We start from the raw sequence: 23,404 nt of genomic DNA on the forward strand, positions 1-23,404 counted from the left end.
CTGCCGGCACTCCAAGTGAATAAATAGCAACTTGCCCCCGGTGCCTCTAATGAATAAACAACAATCCAAATCCTCGCAGACAAATGGCACTCAGGAGACGGTTTCATGCAAGTAAAAAAATGTTGTATTGAATGGGGACGTTTCGGGGTATGAGCCCCTTCCTCAGCCCACTCCTACAGCAATGAAAACATACATAAGACACATTTTTATACTCACAAACCCACGGAGCCTCACGCGCTGCTGGATACACGGAGTCGCCGCCCGGAAGTCATCACGCAGCACTTCCGTCTCGGGGTGCCTGGCTAGCGTTGCTAAGCAACGTGTAGCTTGCGTTCCAAGAGCCAGGAAGTGAACTGCCGCTTGAGATTCGTGCTGGATCACTCCCATTGAACCAGACAGAACGGGCACCCGGGGCTGAAAGACAACAATAAAAACATATAAACATGACAAAAAACATAACAAAAATGGAACATAACATATATCTAAAAAAAGGAAGAGAGACGATGTGCCGCTGATATGCAAATCTGGACACGGATAAGGTCATGCTGACGGTGTTTCCGGTCGCATAGAGCAAAGATGGTATTTTCGCTCATATGCAGCCCCACCACACATCATGCAATTTCCCTCACCGATTACCATAGATCTGCATCAATCCAGCAGCAAATCATACTACTTCGTGAGCAAGTGATACATCAAAAAATTGAACAATTAAACATTATAGCACAGAGAAAAAATCGGAAACAATGGAATTACATAAGACTGTTCCAATTAATCTTTTCATTCAGACCTTTGGGGGAGATGGTGTTCAGACGAAAAATCCATTCGGATTCTTTAATCAATAGTTTTTTGGCTCTGTTGCCACCTCTGAGTGAGTCAGGGACACCATCGATGATAAAATGTTTGAGGTCACCGATGGTATGACCCATGGCCTTAAAGTGGCGAGCCACCGGCTGGTCAACCACCTTCCCTCGTAGAGAGAGGTTAATTGCCGACCGGTGGAGCGCCATCCTGTCGCGGAAGGGACGTATGGTTTGGCCTATATATAGAGGCTTTGTGGTGCGGCACTCGTAGCTTGATAATTATTGGCAATAAATACTCCGTACAACGGGATAAGTGATCAACGTTTCAAATAACGTGTATTTGTCATCAGGATAAAGCTTTATCCTGATGACAAATACACGTTATTTGAAACGTTGATCACTTATCCCGTTGTACGGAGTATTTATTGCCAATAATTATCAAGCTACGAGTGCCGCACCACAAAGCCTCTATCCATTCCCTTGTGAAGGCACCGGCTGCAGCTACTTCAAGGTTACATAGGAGTGCCAGACTCACAGAACCTCTATATATATATATATATATATATATATATAACCAAGACATGTCTTGATAAAGGGTGATTACCCGAAACGTTGACACACAGACCGACTTTTTGTCCTCTTGATTTACTTTTTGATCTGCCGCCGTGCAGCCTCTACAAAATCTCCAGAGTGCCGTCTACCTTACCTGGTTATATCTTTCCCCGTTTGGGGACAGAAAGGCACCGGAGTTGCTGTCTGTTGTTTGTGAGTGCCTGGACTCCCTTTTGCTTTATATATATATATATATATATATATATATATATATATATATATATATATATATATATGTGGACAGCGGACTGGCACTTGGTACAACAAGAGTTAATTCAGATGAGGTGCCTTCCAGAAGTTAACTATAGCAGCGTATCTCCAGGTACAAGGAAGCGGAGTTCCAAACAAAAGAAGACAGAAGGCGGCACTCTCAAACAACGTGGTGAACTGTATTCAAATCATAACAAACGTGTAAAACAGAGTCAGCTTGTAAGTGTCGACAAGTTTCGAGGCATTGCGCCCCTTCCTCAGGACAACTGACCAGGCTAAGAAACAAACGTGCAGTGCAGAACTATATATATATATATATATATTCCTCTTAAAGTTATTATTCACATTTCACATTATTTTGTCTATTGCTAGTGAGCAATTTAATATTCCACCTTTTTTTCCAACCTATGTTGTACAATAATCCATTTCTCTATTAAGGGAGAATTGATTGGCTGTAATTGATATAATTTGGCAAGTAAATAAAGTTAATTTAGAGAAAGTACAACTAGTGGAGAACCAATTGCAGTATATGTACACTCTTGTGCACTTTACATGTTAAACAAAACCTAATAGTTCCAATAAAGCTACTTGAATTGTAAACATTGTTTCCAGCACGGCCTCTGGTCAGTGCAGTGGAATTCCATATTAGCGCATTCAATAACCGATTTACAGCTGATCTATGTGTTTCAAAACTTTACAAACAACACATGAAAGCTTAGCTGTAACCTTACATGAACATACTGTACTCAAGCAGTTATCAGTGCACCTGTCTTTACCGCTATTAGATAACAATGCAAGGTAAGAGAAATCATCCCCAGGGGGTAAGCAGGACTGCAACACACATAAAAGGGCTCTTAGTAGGAATGCCCTGGAGTTGGTGATCCAGCACTGAGAGAGGGAACATACAGCAGATTCAGCGGGAGATAACACTTGGATCTAATATTATACCCAAGCTGATGATCACAATGCCTTTGCTGGGGCTTCACAGTGGGGTCTTTTGAAGTGTACTTTTAGTGTAAAATATGCCAAGTGTGAGCCAAGATGCCCACCAAGAGCATCCATTCTTTGCTTGTTTATAATTCATTTAAATTACAACATTAAAGACTGTATTTTTTTATTTTTATAGTAATAAGTGTGTAGTAAGTAGTCTTACTAGTTTTTTTAAAAGTCAGGGGGAACACACTTCTGCATTCATATTTGCTGTTAACCCTTTTTCCTGTCTATCGTTGACCACGGTACAGTTCTTAGCGGCACTGAATGGGTAAACTGCTTGAAATCTCTTATTATGCAAATAAGTGGCAAGGCTTTGGCAAACTGCCAACCACCACCGCCCTCCACCTCCCCTAGTATTTTGGGGGATCTTTTCAGATCCCAAATTTTGCCTATGGGAAAAAACCCCAATGAATGGGTCCTTTGCTATGCCACGGCACAGAGGGGACAGGGCTGTCACCAAGAGAAGAAGAGGGGCGGGCACTACGACTGCCAGGCAGAATAGAGGCCAATGACTGCATTAGCAGAAATTGTTTTACTGGGGCACAATCTCTGCCCCCACTTTGCTCTGCCTCCACGAATGCATATCAATAACTTCCCATCCTGCTGGTTTTTTGTGTAACATTCACTTCAATATATATTAGGGGGACACTAGGAATATAACACAGCTTGGTTTTAAAAAGGATATATAAATAGTATTATGAGTGAGAACTACAACAAACCACCCATAACTTTCTCCATAAATCTCGATACAGGTAAATGACTTTATCTGGTTACTGACTGACTGTACAGAAGAGCCTAATTCAGATGGGCCAGATGCACTAAGCTTCAAAAGTGATAAAATGGAGAGTGATAAACAGACAGCCAATCAGCTCCTACCTGCCATGTCACAGACTGAGTTTGGAAAATGCCAGGCAGGAGCTGATTGGTTGGTTGTTTATCACTCTCCATTTTATCACTTTTGAAGATTAGTGCACCTGGACCCGCAGTCACTAATGTAATCGCAACTGTGATTTTTTTAATGCAATTTATGTGTGAAAATATGCTAATGCCACTGCTTGGAAATGGATTGAGGCACCCACCAGCGGCAATGTAAACAGCAGCACCTGTGTACAAACGCAACAGCACACTCATACAGTATCCTATGATAATCAGCCATCTGAGTAACCCTATGGTCATGCAGAATGGCTATGGAACTAAGACGCTGGTGCCATGTTTTCTGCATATAAGATTGCTGGTATAGTCAGAGACATAGCCCAAAAACGGTTGCAACATGCCTGCGAATTTGCCACCACTCACCGTAACGGCCCCAAAATAGGAATGGGTCATTGGGTCGACACATAATAGGTCAACATGCATTAGGTCAACCACAGAAGGTCGACACATGCAATAGATCGACACAAGAATTAGGTCAACAATGGCTGGGTTGATAGTCAAAAGGTTGACATGAGTTTTTCATGTTTTTTTGTTCCGAAAAATATTGACATGGTCGACATGGAGTACATCAAAGTGTACCGCGTCCTCTCACATGGCTCGCTGCACTCACCATGCTTCAAGCATGGCGAGGGGGCCTCCACGCCCTAGTGGATGGTAGGGCATGATATACCGCATGTCGGCACATAGCTATTAGAAAACGTGAAAAACTCATAACGACCTTTTCACTGTCAACCTAATGCTTGTGTCGACCATCCAACCCCGACAACTATTTCATTTGTCGACCTAAGCCATGTCAAACTTCAGTGGTTGACCCAATGCATGTCGACCTAATATGTGTTGACCTAACAACCATATACTCTGTGATTAATGGGGTTGATCAGATCTAATCGCTGGGCTGCTTATTTGCAGAGCCCTGCGATCAGGTAATTGCCACCCAGCCAGAGTGACATCCCACCCTGGGCAAGGTGTGCAATAGCAGCAAATCCATATGCAAGCCGCTCACCATCATCAAATGATTTTTCCAGTGTGTGAAGTCTGTGCATAGCGCAGGACTTACTTGGTGGGTGCGATAGAAACAGGCTGATCGGGGCTGGTGCTGACTTCACATACTATCCCCTGAAACGTCTGGGCATCGTCAAAGTGTGTTTGGATTTGCATAGTGCGTTATACTTCTAGCGTGTGACATCATAATCTGCACAGACAACAACAACAACAAAAGTTATAGTATAGTGACAGAGGCGTAACTCTGGGAGGCAATGGAGTCATCTGCCGCCGGGCTCCTGCTCCCAAGTGGGCACCCCTTATGCCCTGAATGTTTGAATTACTTAATTGAAAGCTGTTGATATCACTTCTGTGGCTGACTCCCCCCTCCAAACATAATTTTTGCTAGTGTCACACCCTGTATTAGACCCGTCACCTGTCTTACTGGTGACAGACACCCTACTGATTGAGGTATTTGGGGGCCACCAATATTTATCCTGCCTCCGGGCAACTGGGACAAACTTACGCCACTGTATAGTGAGACCTCAAGCCAAAGTTTCTGGATATTATGAACACAATGACATATCTTTTCCTGCAAAGCATGATGCTTCCCACACTGACACTGAGCATTTACAGTAAAAGACCTGAAATGAATTACCAATATTGTGATATCTTGCACTATTATTTATTTACCCCGCTATGCAGGCAGCAGCCATTTCACACACATTGTAAGTAAATACTTCGGGAGGATGGGGTGTGTAAATATGCAAATGCACCTGGCACCTCATCCTCGCTCTGCCTTTCTGTGCCCTGTCCATACACTACACCAGGCAGCCCCATGCAATGAGAGCGGCACCTCAGCAGCACTGAGCATGGCGGGGAGGGGCCGGTCTCTATGGTGACTCAGCAGCCAGTCTGCGCGCTGAAAGCTGTTTACCGGGGCGGGGCGTCACCATGGTGCCCCGAGAAGCCTTTCAGAACCGCTGGTACTTAATGCCTGGCAGCAGAGACAGGGGGGGCAGATAAGAAAAGAGCTGGCAGGGCAATAACTCATCTGAGGCTCACTGCGGTTTCTGCTGCGGCTTCTAGAAGCTTCCTGACCATTCTGCTGCGTCCTGATCCTCTGTCAACCAGGTAGGAATAAGTCATTGCTATGTGCCCCCTGCACCCTCTGATAACTTTTCATCTTGTTACATAACTTCTCACATTGCCATAATAGAAATGGGCTGTGGGTCAGATGTTTGTGGCTGATTATAAATCTTTTTGCTTATACCCCATCTGCCAGCTGCTATGGCCTCCCCGGATGATGGGTGGGCATGTGCTGGGCACCCAGGGCTTGGCATGGGCTGAGGGGTTGTGTGTAGGCAAACGTGCAGTGAATTTGAATCAGGGTCTTCCTCACTCAGCAGCTCTGTTCCTTTCCTACTCTTGAAATCAAGAAAAAAAGTTGGAGGCTTTCAGCACTAAAGTACTATAGAAACCAACTTGGCATAATCAGCTGGGCATTACCCAGTACACAGTTGTACCAGATCAGCCTTCTTGTTTTGTAATTTATGTCACTCTCCAGCTTTACACAGCCTGCAGCACTGGCACACTTCTTGTTGGTAACAACCCAGAAATATAACTCACATTGTTTTAATATTTCATATCCATGGTTTTTTTTTTAATGTACATAAGAATGTATATTGGTTATAGGATTTTCACCCGCTGCTGTCCTTACCACAACGCATATGGTTCTCTGACAGTGACTGGGAGATAGTTCTACCATTATTTTTAATTCACGGTGCAGATACTTGAGGCAGATCTATCAATGCTTTGAGAGAGATACAATCTCAACCAATCAGCTTCTATCATTTAACAGACAGTGTTTTAAAAATTAAAGGTGTTATTTGGTTGGTGCTTTATCTCTCTACACCTTTCTCCATTTTATCTCTCTCTAACCATTGATAAAACCTGCCCTTATGTATCATTCATTGGAATGTGGCTGTATTATCTCTGTTGAGGCTAGAATAGCTCTATAAAGCAGCAATATTTACTGTATATATAAAAATGGTTACAGTATCAAAATGTTTATAGCATTTCATTATTTAGAGTTTATAGCAGCTGTATATTTCTCAGTGCTTGATAACAACCCATGCATGCTATTTATTTTCTGACTTGTGTGGTTTGGCTAGTGTTGACTATTCAACCTGGATTTATAGTGGTGTAAGTCACTTAAAAATAGTTTTTAAGCTCAGTATGGAAGGAAACAATTAGTTAGATTGATACAATTTTGAGATAGATTCTCTAAGCTTCAAAAGCGATAAAATGGAGAGTGATAAACAGCCAGCCAATCAGCTCCTACCTGCCATGTCACAGACTGTGTTTGAAAAATGTCAGACGGGAGCTGATTATCACTCTCCATTTTATCACTTTTTAGAGAATCTGGCCCTTTGTTAGCATTATAGTGAGAGACATAATGGATTTTGATATCATGGTATTATTGTCTTATTTATGTAGGACCACATTCTCTGTCCAATATCTAACTTCCTTTCTAGTACTGGATATGGACTGGAGTTAGCCTTTTTTGTAGATATGTTAGGCTCTCATTTTTATTTCTTGGCTTCTGCAAGTAATGTGATGTAATTAGTCACACCATTACCATACTGTCTTCTTTATTCTATAGTATAATCCCCATAGTGTATGCCACATAACTTTTACATTAATAGTTAGAGAGTTCTAGATCTTATCAACTTGTCCCATTACAGAAACCACCTCCACCTGTTGATTCCTTCAGACAAAACATCTTATCTCTATATTATTAACCTGTGATCAGTGATTTAGCTGTACCCCAAATACAGTCCTGTATATTTAAGTAGATTTATACAATGATAAGGATAACTCTAGAAGCATGTGAACTTCATTATACAGCCACACCCATAATAGCCGCTGAAATTTACCAACAAGCAATAAGTAATATTTACTGGCTTCAAAGTGTCTATTTCTATAACATATGTTATTGTGTTTTAGGACGAGTCTGCGGACCCCTGCGGCTTCCTGAATGTTTGACCTGCCCATTGCGATCCCTTCAGACATGGCAGATAACTGGCTGACCTACCAGATTGAAGGAGAAATGGGGCATGATCCCCTTTCTAATTCAGTGAACCTGGATGACAGTCTGACCAGTCTTCAATGGCTACAAGAATTCTCTATCATGAATGCCAATGTGGGCAGGACCTCTTCATCATCTGGAGAGCCTCACGGGTACCGTCACCTACAAGGTTCTGCTGCCCCCTGCTCCCCACTGGCTGCTGATCCTGCCTGTTTAGGAATGCCACACACCCCAGGAAAACCCACATCCTCTTCTACCTCAAGTACGGCCCACCTGGGACTTCAACCCATGGAGGAGATTGACTACAAGACCAATCCGCACGTTAAGCCACCATATTCATATGCCACTCTCATATGCATGGCAATGCAGGCAAGCAAGAAGACCAAGATCACACTTTCTGCCATCTATAAGTGGATCACAGACAATTTCTGCTATTTCCGACATGCAGACCCCACCTGGCAGGTAACTAATGGATAAAGGTTGGGACTTGGTGTGCAGGGTAAAGATGCCAGAAACACATGACAAATGTTAGAAGGGAAAATATGATATGAAATATGTTACAGACAAAATGTGCCCTTGGTGTACATGAATGGTGCGCATAACTAAATGAGCCTATATCCTCTCATACATAAATCTGCTTCCACTTTATCTTAATGATGGCCTCTCCCTGTAAACCTGTCACCAATGCTGCCTTTGTAGTTCTGCGGCAATAAGGCATGCAGTCGACAGCTCTCTGCCTCTCGCATTGTCCCCTGTGTATAATTAGTCTTTGGTTCTGTGACTCCTGGGTTACTATTTTGTACATTCTGCATCCCACAGCATCACTAATGTTATATTAACCCCTCCAATTCTTCAATAACTCTGGAACTCTTTCCTTCAATCATTTGTTGAAGATAAACGTCCTGGAATCTAGAAAAAAAAAATAGGGAACACAATATAACACATATAATAGTGGGAGGTTACTGCAGGTTCTTATGCAGGGTCAGTAACTACACTGTCATATATCAGTGTACTATTAGTCTGAGGATGTCAGGCCTCTTCCCACCCCCTGTTTTGTAGAATCTGTGTGGCCCTGACACCCCATTGTCCCTTAGTAATGGATGGCCTTTAGGAGGGACCAGACAAGACTGGTTTATAGGCAAATTCTTGTCCAGTCAGATGGGAGGAGGAGATTACCGGAAAGTGGGTAGCTGGAAGCCCTCCCATCTACTTTAAACATTTTAACCTCTCCTTGTAATGTTAACTGAATACGATCTATCTATCTATCTATCTATCTATCTATCTATCTATCTATCTATCTATCTATCTATCTGTTTTGGGTTATAGCATGAAAGCTGGTATCCCTGATAATAAACTTTCCTGGAGGAAGAGAATACAACTACTCCCACAGCTAGTCTGAGAGTTTACTGGTTTAATTAAACGTTAGTGGGGGGCGGGACAAACACAGGTGGTGAGGATGGAAACTGCTGAGGCAAGAATGATAAATATGTTTAACTGGCCAAGCAATAAGCATCCAGAGTACAAGAAGGGAGGGAGATGAATAGAAAAAGGGAGGTGGGGGGCTGCGTAGTTTGTTCTCCCCCTTGTTAAATTTCATTAAACAGTAAATAGCGGATCAGGAAGATCCGGGATCCCTGTGGCTGGGGTAAAGGGGGCTGGGGGGATAAAACGTAACCATTTCTATGCCTGTTCGACTTTTAGCATAACAAAATTTACTGCTGACCCACAACACTAGCAGAGAAAGGCTAATCAATGGTTGTACTAGTCAAAATATGTTTGTGGGATACACCATCATTTCTACAATGCACACACCATTTTTTACACCCTCCTTTTATACCCTTTCCCGAAAGCTGGAGTCCTCTGGAAAGGTCACTTGCATTTTTTCCCTGAATAGAGACAGGGGAGGTGATGTTTTGTATTTTTATTAGCTTATAGAGCCCCTATAAACACACAATCCAACTTTTTCTGCATTCACATTTTACTTCTATTAGAATTTTAGATTTCACTAACATTTCTTAATATTCTATATATTTTAAGAATCAAGAATAGTTATGGTAAAGATGTAAATTTTTATATTAAGGCTTTTTTTTTTTTTAAGTAATTCACAAATTGCTATTACAAAAACTGTTATTGACTTGTGACTGTTTCCTTTTTTCGGCAGAACTCCATAAGACACAATCTTTCACTGAATAAGTGCTTTATTAAAGTTCCTCGGGAGAAAGACGAACCTGGAAAAGGAGGATTTTGGAAGATTGACCCGCAGTACGCCGATCGCCTCATGAATGGCGCCATTAAGAAGCGACGGTTGCCACCTGTCCAGATTCATCCAGCTTTTGCTGGTGCACAGTCCACAGCTTCCTCTGACAGTAATCTGGGTTCCATTTGGCCATTAAATGTGAACTCAAAGTCCTACCAACTACTGAAGGAATTTGAGGAAGCCACAAGTGAACAAAACTGGAATTCTGCCAGTGAACATGTCTGGAATGTCACAGATAGCAAAGGTCATAAGCGCAAACAGCCATTGCCTAAACGAATGTCAAAGGCTCCCCGTATGTCCAGTTCTCCTATGCTAGCACAAGATGACCAGACAGAATTTGGACCACTGAAAGGTGATTTTGATTGGGAAGTCATATTTGATTCAAATCTCAGTGAATCAAATTTCTCTTCCTTTGAAGACCTGGAGGTTACACCTCCTTTAAGCCCGGTCACCCAGTCTGTTGATCTCACAGTCCATGGTAAGCACATTACTTGCCCCCAGCAATGGTATCCTATGGGACACGACCAAGTAGCAACTCAAAACAGTTTGGATTTTGATGAGACATTCCTGGCTACTTCCTTCCTCCAGCACCCATGGGATGAGGGCAAGAATGACTTCCTATCTAATTCTACCAACCTAGACCAGTTGTTTGATCTCAATGAGGAGTTCCCTCCAGGACTCAACGACTGGAATTCCATGGGCTCTTATTTATAATAAAAGTGCCATATCAAACTTTTTAGAGACTAAATATATATAAATATCAAGAAGATTGTATGAATACTCCTAACTGAACTTTAAAGGAGCAGAGAGTTCGGACGTTTACATGTCTTTTAAAAGGGAGCCTCCAGTATAGAATACCTTTTTTATTATACCCAGAGAGAAATAGTCTCATTGACAGCATGAACTCTGGACACAAAAATGACACTTTTCTTCTCGCCCTTAATGAAAGTACAGTACTTAGTAAAGAGATGAAAAAAGCAAAAAAAAAACAAAAAACTTTTGTACTTATTTTTCTACAGAGTAAAGCAAAAAGGAACTACTTTGAAAAACTGTATTTGTTTTCTCCTGACTGTGTGGTCTTCTATGGCGAGCCTATGTAAGATATATGTGATATCATTTACAGTGATATATGAGCAATATATATATAGCAACATAATGTGCAATGTGCGCTCTCCAGCTGACCTCATCTAGAATATTCTTGGCCACTATGAGCATTGTGTGCCCTTGGCAGAATTTAGGGCTGTTTCTAATTTCCATTCTGATTTGTGATCATTGTTCTTTTTCTTAATACATAAATATATATATTTTTAATTTTCAGAGAGGGGATGTGTTTTAAAAAAAAATCAACAGAATTCTACATTGTGATCTGGCAGCATGGCCAGCGATTGACCTAGCTCTATTACTTTATTTTATGGGCTGCAAAACCGCAGAATCTGATTTGGTGGCAGAAGAAACGTGTAAGATGTATATAGCGGGTGTAACATGTGCGGGTGCTGCTAGCATTTTGAAAGAGTTATATAATAATACTTCTTTGGGAATACATATTAATCCTTTGCTGCCAGAGTCCTCAGTGTGGTGCATGCTTCTTTAGTGTTAAGAGTTAAATAGGTATCCATCCAATGGGTTGTACAATACATGGGTGGGGAACAAGTGTGTATGTGTGCGTGGATGTGTGTGTGCGTTTGAATAGAATTGGTCTCAGTGAACAATAAGGAGTTTATGACTGTTCACTGCCTATTTCAATGGCTTAAACATTGTTATGCAATTCCGAATCTGGTGGGAATCAGAGCTGGATACTGGGAAGTTTGGAAACCATAAAAATCACACTTGTATGGACTTTGAAGGTGTATTGCGTTTGCTCCTGTGCAAATAAATAAATGTATTTTTCAAACTGAAAGCAAAGGAATGTTTGTGTCTTTATTGCGCCATATTTTTTTTTTTATACTTTGCACTCACTCCTTTACAATTGTACCATTTTGGGATCTGAATCTGCATCAAGGCACATAAGAAAGTTGTAACATGTACATAATGGGAGAAATTTACTAAAGGTGTGTACACACGGGTGCGATATGGCTTCCGATGTTGACGATATAGTGCACATCGGAAGCCATATCGTATACCGATTGTGTACTTTTCAGGGCTTGCGAGCCCGATGCGCTGCCGATGCGCGCTCCCGAGTGAGCGCAAATCGGCAGCGACATAGTGAGGGTAGCCAAGACTATATAGTGCAGATCTGCACTATATAGTCTTTGTGCCTGAATACTCACTATAGCTCCGGCGGCCAGAGGGAGAGGGGCTTCTCCTGGGGCTGCGCTGCAGGGCTGATGACCCAGAAGAAGTCCGCCTAAAGAGGAGGGCGGGGGGTGTGGCCTGATGTCTGCACGGCGGGGGGGGGAAGCTGTTTGATGTGCCGCAGCCCCGGGTGTCGCAGCACGCTGACATCCCGGCACCCTGGTGACAGGTACTGTCCTCTGCTCTCCTTCATGTTCTTACACGGTTGACATGCTTCCGTGCGATGCGAGTCCCGATGTCATCAGATCGGGACTCGCATCGCACGGCAGCATGTCGACCGTGTGTACACACCATAAGATGGGAGTTATATTTCACATGGGATGTTGCTATGAGCAACCAATCAAAATCGACTTCTTATTTATTTATTTAGCACCTTCTAGAAGATAATAGATAGTATCTTATTGGTTGCTCTTAGCAACATCTCATCTGAAATAGAACTCCCATCTTTCCAATTTTCCCCAATGTATGTTCAGTTGGACACATCTAATGTTGCATCTATCACATTTACACTAACACAAATGAAGACACTTAACCCCAAGTATATGGATAGCATAAAGTTACATCTTCCATAAAGTTACATGTTCCTTTAGCATAAAGGAAGATGTGACTTGACAGTGTTAACCTTTTGGGCCATAATCAATGCGGCCGGTGAGGGAGGTGAACAGCTGAAAACTAACGACCCTCGCCGTTTAACCCCGATGCCAGGGGCTCACCCGATTCTACGTTCCAGGGGAATCCTCACTGTCAGATGACGGAGAGGATTCCTCCAAACAGCGAGGCTTGTGGCTAGTGCTCCATGCATTTAGCCGCTCACCTCGCTGTTTTAGAGGCCGTACATGCCATTTCCCCATCGCTGCAAAAAGCTAGCGATGTGGAAACAGCGGGTGCAGGGGGTCAGTTAAATACTGACCCTGCGAGCTGTGACAATAAGCAGTCAGCACTGCTTGCAAAAAACATTGAGTGCCAAGTGAATTTGTCAAAATTGGTGTGAAAATTGTCAAGCAAACATTTTTATTCATCATAATGACCTGTAATGTTTAGCTTATATAAACAATATAATCATTTTTTATCTGAATTGATATAACAAATGTGAGCAACGCTGGCATTTCTGGCGGATATTTTGCACATCCCTCATAGAGATGTTGACACTCATTTTTTTTTCAAATGACCCTTATTGCACACAAATAATAATGTAATAAAGTGTCATATGTACAAAAAAGAATTGTGTAATGGCAGTGTTATTAATAATTAAATAAACAAACTCATATTTTCAGAAGAACAGTTACCATCCTGATATCTCCATTGCTGTTGACTCGACAATCTACCGTACCCCACAAGCTCATTGCTTAGAGGTCATCCTCGACTCTGAACTGTCCCATTCAATCTGTCTCCAAATGACTTTGAAATCTTAAAAACAAATACAAAATACAACCATATCTCAGACAAGACACTACTAAATCTCTTATCCATGCACTCATTATATCTCGCATTGATTATTGCAATAGTCTCCTAACTGGTCTTCCCAAGAACAGACTCTCACCACTGCAATACATTATAAATGCTGCAGCTAGGCTGATCTTCCTTGCAAGACACTCATCGTCTGCTGATCCGCTCTGCCAGTCCCTCCATTGGTTGCCTGTATCTTACCGTATTCAATATAAAACACTTCTACTCGCATATAAAGCTATTAACCATACTGCACCAGCATATATCTCTACTTATCACAAAATATCTCCCACCTCACCACTCCGCTCTGCACAAGATCTGCGTCTCTCTTCTGCACGGATCCCTAGCTCCCATTCACTATTACAGGACTTTCATCGGGCTGCTCCCATCCTATGGAATGCCCTTCCACGCACAATAAGTCTCTCCACTAGCCTCCAAACTTTCAAGTGTTCCCTGAAAACTCACCTCTTCAGGCAAGCCTATCATATTTAAGTTCTACACGCATAACCCTCTGAGGAACTTATGTATTATATAGCTTCCCTTGTGGACTTGTAACTTGGTGGGACTGCTATTCTTTTACTGGTGCCTGTCCTTGTGTTTCCTTCCTATATCCCTATAGATTGTAAGCTTGCAGCAGGGCTCTCCTACCTCCAAGTCTGTAAACTGGACAGAAACTGCCAACCAACTTAACATCTTGATATCAAAGTGATTCAGAAAAACAGAAACTACAGCAACTCAGAAAACCAAGGGACTGCTTTGAGGGCCTTATTTTGGTTCATTCTTTCTGACAAAATCCTTCTTAGATGGACAAAACCATGTGCACTGCAGGGGGGGGCAGATGTAACATGTGCAGAGAGAATTAGATTTGGGTGAGTAATTTTGTTTCTGTGCAGGGAAAATACTGACTGCTTTATTTTTTACACTTCAATATAGATCTCACTTTGAAGTAAAACCCCACCCAAATCTAATTCTCTCTGCACATGTTACATCTGCCCCACCTGCAGTGCACATGGTTTTGCCCATCTAAGAAGGATTTTGTCAGAAAGAATGAACCAAAATAAGGCCCTGAGTGAGCTCACTTCATACAACATACTACTCCTGGCTATCTGACTGTTCATCCAGCTTATCACCATTTCTGCAACTGCTAAAACTTTGAATATCACTGTTAATGCTTGTATTTGCACTGTCTGTTTTGAAAATGCCCAGCTGTACCTCTAATGACTTCACCACTTCTTCTCTTCCATTGATAGTAGGTGTCCCCCATCATTTTATTCTTGGTCCTTCTCTATCTCTATATGTCCTCTCTGGGTGAGCCTATTTGCTCACTTAACTTCCACTATCACCTATATGCTGATAATACTAAAATCTACCGCTCCTTTAATGATCTCTCTCCTTCCATCCTCACTCATATCTCCTACTGTCTCTCTGCTATCTACTCCTGGATGACCCAGCGCTTTTTTAGACTTAAAATATCAGATACTAAGCTGACCTCTTCCCACCCTCCTGCATAAAACCTGACCATCTCTCATCCTAACCTACTGTTTATGCCCACTTCTTTCCCTTCTGTGTCACCCCTGTCTGTCTAACCCTCCCCTTTTAGAATGTAAGCTCTCACAGGCAGGGCACTCTCTCCTCTTGTGCCTTTCTTAGAATATATAAACCTCTGCCACCCTGATGATTGCTTCAGTGTCCTGTCCCCTGATGCAACTATCAATATTTACCATGTACTTGTCCTAAACTGTCTTGTACTGTAATTTGATATGTGTTTTTGCTCCTAATTATGCTTTGTAAAGCGCTGCGGAATCTGTGTGCGCTATATAAGAAACTGTTAATAAATAAATAATAATAAATAAATAAGTCTGTCTGTTGTTACCCAGTTAGTTTTGTCACTGTCTACTATTGTAAAATTACAAATACAAAATTGAAATAAAAACATTTGTTGTTTTCTCATTTAAAATCAAACTGAAAATGTATCTCCTGCAATAATCCAAATAGAAATGTCAATTAAGTTATATGAATAAATTGGTGAAACCTGATATAATATATAAACAAACTAAAATATAAACACTTTAATTGCAAATTCCCTAACACTTAAACTAATTACGATCAACACACCTAAAAAATAAAAGAGACAATCATCAAAATTTGTAGTGACTATTGTTAAAATGAGTATATAAAGAGCACATATTTAGTGAGACTTGAAATGAAATATTATTAACCTTATTTATTATTAGAAAAAATATGTCTCAATATTGCGCTGTGTTCTGGGGAACAGGGAAATATAGAGGCAGCACCTCTAAAAGGCACTATCACTTGGTGGATGAGCTGGATAGGAGATCTCCCATTAGGACAAAGTTGGTCAGTATTGTTGCCCCTTTGGAAAATGATTTAGACAAATACAGTCCTGGTCTTCTTTTAAACTTACATGATCCTAAGGATCTTTTATTATATACACTTTCAAGGGCAACACAGATGTCCAGCAAAGTTACTATTCTACAATTTGTCCATTTGATATGCCCCTGATGAAGTCATAAAATGTAACGCGTTTGTTACTTTATCTAGAAAAACTGTATTCTATAAGGAATCTGTATTTTTGCCTACAATTTTGAGAATGTGTCGGATGATCTCTGTTTTGTACTTGTTTTTTAATTGTATATATTAAAAGTATACTTTATCCTATGTTGTTGACTATTGTCTAAATTGAGGCATATTTGATACATTGAATAAATTGGGTGGCTGACCTAATTACTATTGCGCACTCTAATATTTCTATAAAGATATTTATTATTAGCCTGTTTTTGCTAACACAGCCAAATTCAAATCCACCAATTCTTTCTTAATTGGGAAAAAATTAGCCATCCCTTAAGAAATCTCAAAACATTTTCAACCAATTCAGGAACCAAAACAAATGATTTCTAAATTATTCAGTAGTCTTAGGAATTTGTAAAAATAATTGGCATATTCTAGTTGTCCCCAAACTGTGTGCTTAGGCACGCTCTTGCAGGGGTGACTCGGATTGTGGTCCAGGACCAAATCAAATTATAATGATCAAAGTAATAGGCAAAACCAGAACTAGTAGCTGCTAATCATTACACATGTGTACGATCAGAAGCACAATTGTATACCACCACATAACTCACAGTAATGTTGACAGGTAGGCGCAATGTACTTAATTTAATATTTTTCTTCCCAAAACTTTTATCCTAGGGGTGCTGTGTAAAAAAAATGCTGATACGCTAAGGAAGGGGTTCTCAAACTCAGTCCTCATGACATTTTCCAGGTCACCCGGCAGGTGCACTCATTACTCACTGACACATTTTAAAGTTCCACAGGTTGAGCAAATTATTTCGCTTGTGATTCTGTGAGGAGACCAGCATAATGCACTGTGTGGGGTCCTGAGGACCAAGTTTGAGAATTTGTGCTCTAGGGCAGTGGTTCTCAACCTCGGTCCTCAGGGACCCTCAACAGTGCATGTTTCCCAGGTCACCTCACAGATACACAGGTGCACTAATTACTCACTGGCACATTTAAAATCATAGGTGGAGCTAATTATTTCACCTGTGATTTTGTGAGGACACCTGCAAAGCGTGCACTGTTGGGGGTCCCTGAGGACCGAGGTTGGGAACCACTGTTCTAAGGCACCATGATTTAATAAAGTTTGGAAACCACTATCAAATATATTAATCCTCAATCCTCCACATAACGATGTTATAATGCTTAGCCAACAAAAATAGTTTCCCAGGTTATAGCAATTTATTAATTTCAGTGCTGTAAAGCAGAGGTTTTAAAGCAATAACACTGGCAACCAACCAAATAAAGGATCAGTTTATGTATTTTCTAAATAAAATATAATATAAAAAGTTTGGTAGAATTTATAAGTTTTCACTCTGTAGTTTGGCAACGTATAATAATATCCTTTTTATATCAGTTTTGGTCAAATAAACAAAATATGGCTAAATTGTTGCACCATTCCAGGGGCAAATTAATATACATGATGATGACATATGTCTCTTGCAGGGCAAGTGTTAATGCCAGATCTGAGATTACTGGCAGTTCTGAGGTGAGGGTTAAATGAGGTAGTGTTAAATGGGGGCAGGGGGGGAGAACACAAAGACGGTTGCCAGAGAAATGTGGGAAATCACGTTAGAACGGAGGTTTAAATCCTACCATAGAGGAGTGGGAATAAGTATAGTAGTCTGCATGACCTCAGAAGCAAGGGTTGGGGGTCAGTGAGGCAAAAGGAACCGCATGTGACATTGATATTCACATGGAAAGGTCATGGGAGCACTGGAAAGAACCAGGGTTTTATAGTAAACAAACAGAAGTAGACTTTTTTTTGGAAAGAAATAGGAAACAATCCTATCGTAAATAATTGATGTAAAGGCTAAATGATGTTTGTGTAATGTGTAGCCATTTTACATGTGCACAACAATAGCATTGTTTAATCTATTTCCAGATCTTTAAGATAGAGGGGGGGGGGGGGGTCTGCAAATTATCATCCAGGTGGTCAGGTCTGAATAACCCTCTTTGTCAGAAACATTATCGGGTGATGTTTTAATATGAACTGTATGATGCTCAGCAATCTACTACATTTTATTTGTGACCATGATGCCTTGATCACAGTGACGGGCCAAGGAGTGAAAATGGTTATCTGTTATCCAAATGATTCCGAAAACCATAGTTTCCAAAGTTTTTTTTTTCCAACTGGCACTAACAGGAACATGACATATAACTGGCACTAACAGGAACATGACATATAACTGGCACTAAATATGTGCAGGAAAATAGTTATTTAGCTTTCAAATTCAGTGCCTGCGATAGTACACAAACTTTGTTCCATGTTTTGAAACCTTGCTTGTTTCATGCAAAAATATAATATATTTGTGAGTATTTCATGTGTTTGATGTGTTTATACAACATAAATGCAAGATATCTCAAGATACCACATTGAAATATAAGAATATTCTGAAATACAGAATAATCCGTTATCCAAAATTCTTCTGGACCCGAGAATTTTGGATAAGGGATACTCAAACTGTTGCGGACAGGGTTGTGATTCTGGACCTGATTCAGGGGTGCCCGCACTTTTGACGCAATGGAGCAACTTTTTGCCACTGCAAAAACCACTGTCCGGGGGTCAGAAAAACAGTTAGAACACACTTATCCCCCTCATGATTTAAAAATGGCAGGCAGAAGAACCTTGAGTGTGATCTCTCAGTTTAGTCCAGGCCACAGTCACAGTCAGTCCCACAGACAGGTGGATAGTCAGTTTCACAGTCACGGACAGTCATTCTGTCAGTCACTGGCAGTTAGTTGCTCGGTCAAAGAGATAAAAAGAGGAACAAGAGGACTTATTTCAGTACCCCATGTTCTGAACTTCAACGAAAATACTCCTTTTTATTATGACACAAACGTGATAAACGCTGTATTACAACTATATACCATACAGTGCACACATCACATACTCTTTTGCTGGGGCCAGGGGCTGTGGGAAGTCTGAGAGGAGCGCAAGGCACATCTGTGTCCCGGGCCAGAGGAAACTGACCCAGGAGCCTGGTGGCTCAAACCGCCCCTGATTGCATGCACCTTTGAATCAGGCCCTCTGCAAATGTCCTCGGTACACATCAGGGTACCACGGTAATGCAGAACATAAAACTACTGCACCAAAGAACAAAGTAGTACAGAATTATCACATAATACATTATCCTGATTTCTGGTTTTAATACAATAAAATAAATTCTAGTATTGGGTCTATTTCTGAATTCTGAGAAAACAAATACGGCAACATTAAAATTGAGCACTTCATATAAGGCTGTTTAATTTAGAAACTGTAGATGCTAAAAGCGTTTGAAAACAGACACAAAAGTATGCACGATGGGTCTGGTGTAATATAATTACACATAATTATGGGAACCACTTCACATGCTGCCAGCATGATATATATGAGTGTTATTAATGAAATGTTGCATTGGTTTAGTAGAGATATTAATTAAATGCTGCTCTTGGACCCCCCCCCCCCCCCCCAGATGTTGGCTTACCATGACTGGGCGCAATGTGTTCTGCTCATTGGCATATTGGTGTTAAGGCAAAAGCTGAGAAAAAATACATATCCTACAGCAGGGTTGCCTACCCTCCCGGAATCCCGAAAATTGGGTCCCCCTCCCGGCCTCCCGGAAAGGTGGGCAACCCTCCCAGTTTCTGGGGGACCCCTGCTCCCCCCCCCCCTGTTTCCGGCTATCTCACCCCTGACCACGGCGTTTAAATAACCGGATTGTCCGATCTCCGATGAGGGGGCAGGGCTAAAGTGGCAGAATCACATCATTTTAGCCGTGCCCCCTCGGCGGTGATCGGCAAATCGGGTCATTTCCCACCATGGGGGCGGGGCTTAATGATGTCACGCTCCCGGAGAGGAGATTCAAAAAGTCGGCAACCCTTTCCTACAGTCACAATACAAAAGTATGAAGCAAAATTGGTGGAGAATGTCATGATGATATCAGCCAATGAGGAGCATTAATCATCATCACACGGATTTTGCAATAAGGGTTGTGCTCCCACAAAAATTATGCCTGCTCTATATGTGTGTATTTGTTTCTGTGGAAGGTAGGTTAATCATACCTCCCAACTTACAGGGAGACAGAGGAGGAACACAGGGATGCACTCCCGGGGGTGCGTCGGAAATTTCGGGGTGTGTGGCCTAATTAAAGGAGGCATGGCCTATACTGAGGCCACGCCCCCATTTTGACGCTATCGGGGCATGACTCAGAGGACATTCCTGCGGTAATCGGGACTGTTGGGAGGAATGCCGGCTGCTTTCATTTTTCACTACAATTTAGATTTCATTTTTTTGAACATACCAAAATCTCACTGCACATGTTACATCTGCCCCACCTGCAGTGCAGCATGGTTTTGTCCATTTGAGAAAAAACCTGCTTTGTGATCAGGTCTGCATTTAGACCCAATTCAGATCCTATCTCTGGGCTGCCGAATGACCACGCATGCACACGGTACCCTGTGCTCATGCACGAGGTCCCCTTCCGAACGAAGCCAGCAATGGGTGGCTATTGCTGGCTGTTTGCAAGGTGATCCGTAGATTTGCAGCCCAGCGATCAGGTCTGAATCAGGCCGTATATACCTATATACGGCAGTTTTGCCGCTTTGGCGGCATGGCCAGAGCTCTGTGAGCCGCTGGCCATGCCCCAGCTCTCTCTGCCTGCAGGAATATAAACTGTGGACACTTTACCCAACAACTGTCTAGCGAACAGGTCATCGCTCCGCTGCCCGCATCCCCTCGCTAGCATGCAAGGGGATGTGTTCGAGAAAAAATTCCATTGCATGCGGCTGAAGGGGAGACAATTCATTTGCCAATTTCTCTCCCCTTCTGTAATAAAAGTCAGCCAGAACTGAGATCACCGGAAAGGGGGCGGGTGACATCAGCCATCTGACGCAAGCAAACATCGGCCTGCCTGAGTTCCCAGGGGAAAACCCAGCATTTTAATGGGGATGCCCATAGAACACTGGGCGTCCTCCTGCTCCAGCCTCGTGTCCGCCCCCGTCCACCCCCACTGGAGCGAACGGCTCGTGAGTGCGATACTTGACAAAGCCGTTCCTGGGTTTGCACATGCGCATAAACACATATGCGCAAACTCCCAACCATCGGATATGGGGTTGAATTCGGACCCAAACGAGCGGGTCTGAATCGGCACCTGTTTATTAGGTCCTGTTTCTAACACATTTATTATGCCCTTTACATGTGTTTCTCTTTATATGTATCACAGTCCTACTGCAGGTATTAATACTTGGATTTCTATGTGCTGATCATATCTCCTCAGTCTACCTCTTATTTTATTTCTTTTGGGTTTGAAGATTAAAAATCCATAAATAAACCTAATTTAGGAAATATACATAACATGAACCTCAGCATTATGTGCAACTCAGACATCACTTGCGTATGGTAACTTTCGGTACTTATGTAGTATCTGGACGCCCGATTATCGCATCGCATCCGACCAAATCGCATGCGATGCGATGGACCCGATTTTCCATAGGATTCTATGGGAAAAAGGGTCCTTTTCATTTCCCCACTATCCAACTACGCATGGAGTTGGATATAAACCTGTGGCGAGCGTAGCGAGCCACCGAGCCCGAAGCGTGGCGAGCGGACGCGGATTCGTTAAAAAGTATTCCGCATCCCCTCTCGGGGCTCGCTGCGCTCGCCACGCTTCGGGCTCGGTGGCTCGCTACGCTCGCCACAGGTTTATATCCAACTCCATGCATAGTTGGATAGTGGGGAAATGAAAAGGACCCTTTTTCCCATAGAATCCTATGTTAAAATGGACTCAGTCCATTTTAACATTGAATCCTATGGAAAAATCGGGTCCATCGCATCGCATGCGATTTGGTCGCATGCGATGTGATGCGATGGACTCGATTTTTTAATCGGGCGTCCAGATACTACATAAGTACCTAACTTTCTATACTAACTGATATTCTCTCACTGCAAGAGATATTGAGGGTTATTCAGACCTGATCGCTGCTGTGCAAATTCACACGGCAACTACGCATGCGTCTGTGCTGCAGTGCGTGATGGCACCAAGCGGCAAAACTCAGCGGCTAATCTATATGCAACCCGGCTGCAGTTTGATTGACAGGAAGTCACCATTTTGGGGGATTGTCAGGAAAATGCAGGCGTGCCCAGGCGCTTTCAGGAAGGGCGTGTGATGTCAGCTCCGGGCTTGATCAGCCTGTGACTGCGAAGATTTGTGGAAGGATCAGGGTTACACACAGACTGCACACAGAGTGGAAAAATCATTCGATGGGGAGGTGCAAATGGATTGGACGCTGTTTGACAATCAGAGATATATTACACTCAGGTAAGGTGGTGGCTATCTGATCGCAGGACATTGCAATTTTGCACAGCAGCAATCAGGTGTGAATAACCCCCCTTTTCTTTCCACCAACTCCAGGTTAAATCAGGTCTTCTTTTGTCCCTTAATTATAAGTACCTCGAGATTATACATCGGGTCAAGTTGATTTCTTTGGTCTTGAAAGTCTTGATCTTGACACTGGCCTTGTTAAATTGGTATCCTCTGTTGGTTAAAAAGTGTGGTCGATAGGTATTAGGTCTTATATCATTGGTGGCTTGGGTGCTCTATAGCAGTGATTCTCAACCTCGGTCCTCAAGTACCCCCTACATTGTATGGATTGCAGGTCTGCATTGTCAGTGAGTAATGAGTGCACTGTTAGGGCTACTTGAGGACCGAGGTTGAGAACCACTGCTCTATAGAACGTAATTAGAAATCCCCTACCCCCTTCTACTACTTATGTACTCTCCAAAGTTCAATATAATTTCTAAAAGGAAGCTCATGAGGCCCCATATTCTGCATAGGTCTGATAACTGATTATGAAATGGTTTCCCTGACTCTTATGTCTCTGAGGGGTAGATGTATGAAGCAGTAATAAAAGTGGAGAAATTATCCATGATAACCAATCAGCTACTACGTATAATATTAATTTTATAGAATGCACTTGATAAATATTACTTCAAAGCTGATTGGTTGTCATGGCACACTTCTCCGTACTTATCACTGCTTCATACATGTTCCCCTTATACCCCTGTCACATCGCAAATGCCCGGTCGAAACCAGGGATTTGGACACGGGTCCGTCCCAGGAGAGACCCGGCATTTGCGATGCTAATCCCCCACAGTGATAAGCTGGGTTGTTGACATTAGAAAGGGGGTGGGCGGAGCATAATCGGGGGAGGAGGAGGCAGCACTTGGAGCTGATGCTG

The 23,404-nt window shown here is 42.2% G+C and overlaps 1 protein-coding gene and 1 long non-coding RNA gene across 3 annotated transcripts; one reads left to right on the forward strand and one right to left on the reverse strand.

Annotated features, from left to right (window-relative positions):
- Positions 1-233: 233 nt before the first annotated feature.
- On the reverse strand, positions 234-22,701 carry LOC146008546 (uncharacterized). Of its 2 annotated transcripts, XR_014444532.1 has the most exons (4): positions 22,618-22,701; positions 8,461-8,529; positions 4,606-4,740; positions 234-414 (listed from the first exon to the last, which is right to left on the reverse strand). It is a non-coding gene; the product is annotated as an uncharacterized LOC146008546 (long non-coding RNA). The 2 variants fall into 2 exon arrangements; XR_014444533.1 differs by lacking the exons at positions 8,461-8,529; positions 22,618-22,701 and adding an exon at positions 5,306-5,419.
- Positions 5,480-11,739, forward strand: FOXJ1 (forkhead box J1). The gene is made up of 3 exons (XM_083147942.1): positions 5,480-5,663; positions 7,539-8,082; positions 9,782-11,739. Exons 2-3 carry the CDS (start codon positions 7,570-7,572, stop codon positions 10,589-10,591), a joined length of 1,323 nt encoding a protein of 440 aa, XP_083004068.1. The 5' UTR covers positions 5,480-5,663; positions 7,539-7,569; the 3' UTR covers positions 10,592-11,739.
- Positions 22,702-23,404: the final 703 nt, after the last annotated feature.

Source organism: Crinia signifera, chromosome 6 (assembly GCF_055691185.1).
Source record: "Crinia signifera chromosome 6, ASM5569118v1, whole genome shotgun sequence".
In the NCBI taxonomy this organism is placed as follows: Eukaryota; Metazoa; Chordata; class Amphibia; order Anura; family Myobatrachidae; genus Crinia; species Crinia signifera.